This window comes from Dipteris shenzhenensis, chromosome 33, assembly GCF_047967505.1.
Source record: "Dipteris shenzhenensis isolate YYH24624 ecotype China chromosome 33, Dip_SZ_1.0, whole genome shotgun sequence".
Lineage (NCBI taxonomy): Eukaryota > Viridiplantae > Streptophyta > Polypodiopsida > Gleicheniales > Dipteridaceae > Dipteris > Dipteris shenzhenensis.
Window position 1 is genome coordinate 24226743 of NC_141628.1, and position 8011 is coordinate 24234753.

The 8011-nt window shown below is 41.3% G+C and overlaps 1 protein-coding gene across 1 annotated transcript; it reads right to left on the reverse strand.

The window, feature by feature from the left end:
- Nucleotides 1–585: 585 nt before the first annotated feature.
- Nucleotides 586–7780, reverse strand: LOC147879858 (chaperonin CPN60-2, mitochondrial-like). The gene is made up of 17 exons (XM_087371446.1): nt 7599–7780; nt 6986–7004; nt 6639–6770; nt 6350–6509; nt 6081–6256; nt 3191–3286; nt 2967–3071; nt 2776–2862; nt 2602–2691; nt 2391–2471; nt 2139–2285; nt 1963–2058; nt 1762–1861; nt 1501–1604; nt 1292–1397; nt 1129–1207; nt 586–1050 (listed from the first exon to the last, which is right to left on the reverse strand). The coding sequence occupies exons 1-17, from the start codon at nt 7634–7636 to the stop codon at nt 930–932; spliced, it is 1737 nt and encodes a 578-aa protein (XP_087227572.1). The 5' UTR covers nt 7637–7780; the 3' UTR covers nt 586–929.
- Between the last annotated feature and the right edge of the window lie 231 nt (nt 7781–8011).

An 8011-nucleotide genomic window follows, 5' to 3' on the forward strand; every position in this document is an offset into this window, starting at 1 on the left:
TCATATGGAGTAGATCTCCTCAATGAGAACTAAGAATATGCCTAGAAAGAGAAGTGAGAGGAGGTGATAAAATTGCACAAATGTACATGGAGCTCTCCTTTTCTTGTTGTGTTTAATTAACGTCAAGGTGTCTCAAGATTGTGAACGCTTCACAATGCAGCGCGCTCCCTCTTATCTCAGTGGCTAAGCCATTCCAATCCTGCAGACACTTAGCAGCAAGGACTTGCATCACAACATTTTCTACTCTCGGTCGGAGAAGTCCTGTAGTACTTCTAGACCACTTACAAATGGATGGACCACTTTGAGAAAGGTTGGATTCTGTGTCCAATAGGACCTATATCTACATGAAACCTGGGAACGCTCCCAACCACAACCTCCGAGAACACAACAAATACCTGTCTCAAGTGGGCTGAAGGTCAGAGCAAGGGGAGATTTGGCCAGGTTAAAGGCTATTCCACAGCAGACTTATCATTACTCCACTTAGGGGCATTCTTTGTTTACTCAAACCGGGGGTGGGGGGAGGGTTGTTACATGTGAAGACTAAATCCTCTTTTTTTTTTTTAATAAGACGTTACTTCATCCGCCTGAATCAAAAACCAAATGAAAGTCTCAGGTATAATTTATGCCTCGAGTAGGTCAAGTGTAAGAGTAAGATATGGACATTGAGGCAGAATCTCAATGTCAAAAATTATGTGTCCCTCTAATTTCTTTAGTGACATGATGCTGTGGGGCCTATAATTACAAGATTAATCCTGCATAATTTTTGCCTCCAGTAGACCAAGTGGAAGTAATCAATCAGAGAGCCAAATATTGTCTCCTCTTTTATTACAGGTCTCCCCCGCTGTGACAAGCTCAGGCAAACAGTCGGCAAAATTGGAGTTCATCCATGATATAATTTCTGTTGCAAAATACAGCCATCACTCGCCTCCCTAGTAATCCATACCACCCATTCCGCCCATTCCACCACCACCACCCATTCCAGGGCCTTCCTTCTCATCCTTTGGTATTTCAGTGACTACAGCCTCTGTCGTGGTCAGCAGTGATGATACACTGCAACAGCAAAAGCGTAAACTCAACCATGGCCACAGAAATATGATCATTACAAAAACCCAAAAAAACAAGTCATACCTTGCAGCATCCACAAGAGCAGTCCTTATGACCTTCACAGGATCAATTATACCAGCTTTCACCATGTCTACATACTCTCCTGTAAATTAGGCTGCATTCATTAGTCTTTACGATGACTTATCCAAAAGATGGCCCAAATTTAGAACATAAAAAAATTCCATACCCTTTGCGGCATCATAACCAAAATCTAGATTGTCCTGCTCAAGAAGCTTCCCAATCACAACTGCTCCTTCCACACCCGCATTGGCAGCAATTGTGTATGTTGGAGCCTTAAATAAGATTAAAACCTTTATCAGGGGATATCCATAGACAGTCAACACCTAAAATAAAAGAGAACAGCACTACACACTCCAGTCTGCACAGGCTTATTACCTTCAAGGCATTTTGGATAACCTGTATGCCAATCTTTTGGTCAAAGTTATTTGCTTTTAGTTTGTCGAGCGCTTTTGAGGCATATAATAGAGCAACACCGCCACCTGCATGAGCAGACAACCTAGTAAACTCTGAGAAGGAGACAAAAGTTGACCTAGATCAATAATGCATTTCAAATCATTTGGAGATAGCACAACTGCATCTCAGGGCTCGCTTTGTGACATAAGTTTGCTGAAAGAGTCTTTTACTATCTTACTCTACCTGGAACAATGCCCTCATCAACTGCAGCCTTAGTTGCATTCAAGGCATCAGTCACACGGTCCTTTTTCTCCCCAACTTCAATCTCACTAGCACCTCCAATCTGTTGCAGAAAGACTCTGTAAAATGACTGATTTGATAAAGAACTGCAGCATACTTAAATGAGCCATTTATTCTATACACAAAAAGCGATAGGCAACCCACCTTGAGAACAGCAACACCACCTGACAGTTTAGCCAGCCGTTCTTGTGATTTCTCCTTGTCATAATCGGATGTAGATGTATTTATGGATTCTCTAATCTGTCGCAACAAAAGCTTTTGTTACCAATACGTTCGTGATGAGAGAAGTTGAGTGGATCACTTCCTACTCACCATATTACCTGCTCACATCTTTCTTCAATTGCCTTCTTGTCCCCTCCACCATCAAGAATTATCGTATCATCTCTAGAAATAGTGACTTTTTTGGCTGTGCCTAGCATGTCCACACTCACTTTTTCAAGCTTCAAACCAAGGTCTTCACTGATGAGCTGTGCATAGAAACAGCCACCATTTCCAAAGCTGAGCACAAGGAATATGGAAAGCTTCCCCTCCCAACTCCAGTAAAAAAATAAAGAGTGCAGTTAGGTACACACCTGGCCACCAGTGAGAGTTGCTAGATCAAGCAAATTGGCCTTCCGGTTCTCCCCAAATCCAGGAGCTTTTATGGCACAGACCTGTTCTCAAACCGAGATGTGTTAGTCACAGCACCCACTTGTAACATCCAGGCCGAGAAATTCACAAATTGAAGTATTCAGTCGTAACACAAAGGCACAGATGCTGTACACAAGGAAAAAATGAGATTACCTTCAACCCAGCCCGCAGTTTGTTGACAATGAGGGTAGCAAGAGCTTCATTTTCCACATCCTCAGCTACAATCAGGAGAGGCCTATGATCCTGGAAGAGAAAACAATGGAAGTATGTTTCAGATAGTTGAAGCTACTACTGACTTAGAAAGCCAATAATCCTAGTAATGCTTACCCTCATTACTAACTCTAAAAGGGGTATAATGGAATTCAAGCCAGAAATCTTTTTCTCGTGAATAAGAATCACTGGGTTCTCCAGTTCCTGCATTCCAAGCACCACAATCAGAAAAAAACCAAATGCACTCATCAGCTAAGGCACCATGGAGCTAATTTCATGTTTGACCCTTAAGATCACAGCCCACTTACACATTTTTGGGTCTTTGCATTGCTGATAAAGTAAGGGGATATATAGCCTCTATCAAGTTTCATGCCCTCTACAACTTCAAGTTCATTATAGAGAGTTTTTCCATCCTGGAAAAAGCACCAAAATATGTAATAGAAGGAATACAAACATTACCTAAATATACTCCAAAAAAACCAAATTCCTTCACCTTGCTTCCAAACATGATTTATCGCATAAAGCAACTTACTGCAACAGTGATCACACCATCCTTGCCCACTTTTTCCATAGCCCTCGCTATCAGATCACCAATTTCTCTATCACCATTTGCCGAGATGGTACCCACCTGATGTCAAACACGTCAAACTAATACTCTCTCTCTCTCTCTCTCTCTCTCTCTCTCCCCCCTGCATGCCAATGTGTGCGCGTGCATACGTGCATGCGCACGCATGTGTACAATCCACTTCCTTTGGGAAGCAGTTTCGATTGTTTGGAAGGTATGCCTCTATCCCAAAGTATGATAATTTCTTCTCTTGGTGTCGTTGTTGTGCTCTTTGGTCGTCGTATCATGCTCGTACCATTCGACCATATGAGCACTCTTCAGTGAATGTCTTGTCTTTCCATACTTTCAAGCTTCTTTGCTTCGGTCTCTACAAGATGGTCATTCCTTTGGAGACCTTCCTCAGGCCCAATTGGAAGTTTTTATTACTGTTTTTAGTTGTGAGTAGTAGCTGTCCCAGAGTGCTGTCCCACTCTCGGACAGCTATGAATGCAAATGCTTTCTCAATGCAAAATTTCTTTTACCAAAAAAAAAAGGTGTGCGTGTGTGTGTGTGTACCATTAGAGAGCCATTGACACATTAAGCCCTCAACGGATAATGGCATGATCCAAAGGAAAAGACTGATCTATGGAAAAGAAAAGCCATGAATAGGTCATCTCTCTTTAAGAGAAACTCAACAAATGATCTTGATGTTGAACCAAGTTGATGGAAAGTTATCTCCAAGATTTTCAATTCAACACATACATAGAAAAACAAGTTGTCTCCACTACTTGTGGAGTTACAACTTATAATAAATGTTGTTGATTCTACATCGTGTCCCATATAACAAACTTACGTACACAAGGAAGTACCATATATAGTACATTCACACGTAAACGTTCAAGTTGAGCTATACTACATTCCCTAAAAGGCCCTATCTACAAGCCCTTCCTTTCTTCCCTTTATGCTTTTAATTAGGGGTTGAAAGAACCTTGTGAAGCTAGAACGAAAAGCACCATCCTAAATATTCTAATATACTCTCCCTTTGATGGCAACGCTTCTTACCTACTTGAGAGTCTAAAATTGAGACAAAGATAAAAACCCCTTGTATAGAAGCACGTACACTAGAAAAGCACCTTGGCATAGACACCATTTTGCAATCTTAGTAGCACTTAACTAGAAACCTTTAATACAAAAAGTGATCATTTCTATATGCTTACACTTATGAATAGATCCTCTCTACACTCTCACAAGTACATTAGATAATGTGTGTATAGAAATGTTTCTGTGTATGCAGGTATGTATATGTATTTGTGTATGCAGGTATGTATATGTCTATATAAGTGTTATGTGTGTATGAATGCATGCATATCATATCTATCTATCAATGCATCACTTAAGATAAAAGGAATATATCGCAATATCTGCAAGCCGCCACATGAGTGTGTGTACACGCGATTTCACCCCCCAAAAAAGTGTATGTAAATATATGTAACATGCTCGAACTCATCATGTTTAAACAACACATAGTGCAGTTTCAATCTCATGATAGTCCTCATCAGGTTGCAAACCATAACCTCCATCACGCATAACAAGGACTAGCTATTGTATTATCCCCACTAACTTCATGAGCACCCAACAATAGGTGTAGACCATAGTATAAACATATGCTTTCACCCATACAAATCCACACTTACAAAAAATGAGTATCCATTCATACAGAGGTCTTCGTACTGAGTTCCTATGGGCGCTCTGGAGGTGAAGGGCAGACTCAGGGACAAAGGCTAGAGAAGACTAATAAAAAAAACTTTCTTCAAGCTACAACTGCTTGTGGAGACTATACAATTTCATTTTCGTCTCTCCCAAATGAGTATCTAAGCAAAAAAATGCTTAGACATTCTAGCTAACAAACCAACTCACTACTTAAGTAAAAAAGAATTTATCACAATATCAACAAGCTACAACATCAGTGTGTATATACATATACATACATACATGTATATATATTATGACAAAAGAATATCCCGCAATCTCTGCAAGCGTCAACGTGTGTGTGCACTCACATGTACGTAGATAGATAGTATGTATATACATGTACATATATATACATACATATAAATATTGCTTGAACACTTACTTCAAACAGGTATCATAGTGTCCCACTACTTCAAACACGTACATGCAAGCGTCAACGTGTGTGCACTTGCATGTACGTAGATAGATAGTATGTATATACATGTACATATATATACATACATATAAATATTGCTTGAACACTTACTTCAAACATGTATCATAGTGTCCCACCACTTCCGTGGACATTTCCAACAATCAATTAGACCTTTTGTGGATGTTTGTAAGATCCATCTCCTCCTCGCTTGTTTTTGAAGCGTCCAATGTTCCTCTCTCTCTCTCTCTCTCTCTCTGTCTCTCTCACACACTTCCGTGGACATTTCCAACAATCAATTAGACCTTTTGTGGATGTTTGTAGCATCCATCTCCTCCCCACTCCTTTTCGAAGCCTCCAATGTTCCTCTCTCTCTCTCTCTCTCTCTCTCTCTCTCTCTCTCCAATGCATATAACATCCATTTCCTCCCCGCTTCCTTTCAAAGCGCCTAATGTTCCTCTCTCTCTCAATGTTCTCTCTCTCTTTCCAACAATCAATTAGACCTTTTGTGGATGTTTGTAACATCGATCTCCTCCCCGCTTCTTATCGAAGAGTCCCATGTTCCTCTCTCTCTATACATATATACATACATATATATAAGCATATCTATGTGCGGCCATGTTGAAGACTCTAGAACAAAGACCCAATTGAGGTGCCAAGCAAGCAAGAAATGAAAATGTAAAGTGAAGAAGTTGAATCTTCAAAAATACAAACCTGAGCAATCTCTTCAGAGGTGCTGATCATCTTAGCTCTACTTTTTAGGTGCTCAACAACAGCCTCAACAGCCAAGTTGATGCCTCGTCTAAGATCCATTGCGTTCATCCCAGCTGCTACAGATTTGCATCCCTCGGTGAATATGGACCTTGTAAGGACAGTGGCACATGTGGTCCCTATTCACATCCAATCAATAAAAAACACAAAATCATCGAATTAAACTCTCCACGGAATTAAATATGGGAAGGCATGTATGGTACGAGCCTTACCATCACCAGCAGTATCGTTGGTAGCATTTGCAACCTGTTTCACCAAACTTGCTCCCACATTCTTCACCTTTTCTCTAAACTCAATGCTTTTGGCTACAGTCACTCCATCCTTTGTCACTTTGGGTGATCCAAAACTCTGTTCAATGATAACATTCCGTCCCTGTAGTCCAAAGGCATCTTCACCTCAGCGTTAAATAATAGCCATTTATCACAAAGACATAATCTGTAGATGACTGATTAAAGAGCGTCAAATCTGAACCGCACGTATGCTGAGGTGTCATGTATCTACCTTAGGACCCATCGTAACTTTAACCGCATCTGCCAGCTGTTCCACGCCTTGAAGCATAAGGGCTCGGGCCTCGATACCAAACTTGATATCTTTTGCAGCATAATTTCTTACACAATTAAGCCTCCTGAAATCCTGCTAAAGAGCAAGGCTTTCAAGAAAATTGAGCATAGCTGCGAAGGACACTCAGCATACTGTGATTAAAATTGACAATCCAAACAAACACACTTCAAGGTAGCGCCATCAAGATGCAAGACAATTATGAAAGCTCTCCCCCTAGATTTTAAAATTATGTCTCAAGAAACCACACAAGCAGCGCAGAAGGAGCTTGGGCGAAGGCGAAGACATACATTTACGCGGGTACCCCTCCTGCATCCATTAAGCACGTTGAGATCAGATTGGAATAGGCACGTAACTCAAAAACCCCGTGAAAAAAGAAAGAATGGACAAGAGGAAGCTAATCTAAACCATCAGTACACATGTGAAGATGCTCAGGAAAAAAAAATCTGTGCGATAATCCTTCAAATTATGAGAACGCATTCATCACATTGCTCCATAAAAACAATAACTCAAGAAATTAAATGGCTCTACCTACTAAAGAGTTTCGCTACGTACAGCTAATGACAAACTAAAAAGGGTCAAGACGAAGTATGAGTTCTGCATTCAAACCATCGACTACGAAGCTCATCTAGCTACCAATTCCAGTTCAAGCGCCAAGATACCAGCTAAGTTATAGTGTAGTTCATTTGCTGAGAGGATAGCAGCTTCAAAGACTGAACTGGCTTCAGTTCTCTGAAAGCAGTACTAGCGAATATGACCACAACTAGGCCGTCTAGAGTCTAGTGCAGTCCTGGGAAGGCCTAATTCGATCAAAACGGGCCCGAAGCCAGCTGTGAGAATGCATCTCAACAGGATCGACGAGGGGTTGGAAAAAAAGTGAAATCTTGACGCAACGCAATGCACCTGACGCCGGAGGCGAGCGACGCAGCAGCGCGATACATTGCAAGGATGGAGGCGAGTGCGAAACGGGGAGTGAAAGGGAGTTGACAGTAGTCGCAACCACGGATTGATCGGAAGAGGTCGTGAAGGGAGAAGAGGGACAGCTAGGGTTTAGGGTTTAAGCGGCCAAGGGCTTTCACTCTAAACTTAGGGCATATACCTCTCGTAATTCTCTCACTTAACCTCTCGTTTAAGCAGCGCGTCTTATTTAAATTCCAACGCTTTTCACAGGCATTGCAGAAATCTCAAGCATTATCATTGGGATTGCGTGTGACTTTGAGTGTGACAGCCTGCAAAACCTCTCATTAAATGAGACATTGGAGAAAGCCTAGCCTAAGCTATGGAGAGGGCTCCCAAGATTTCAGCCATTTGGGCTA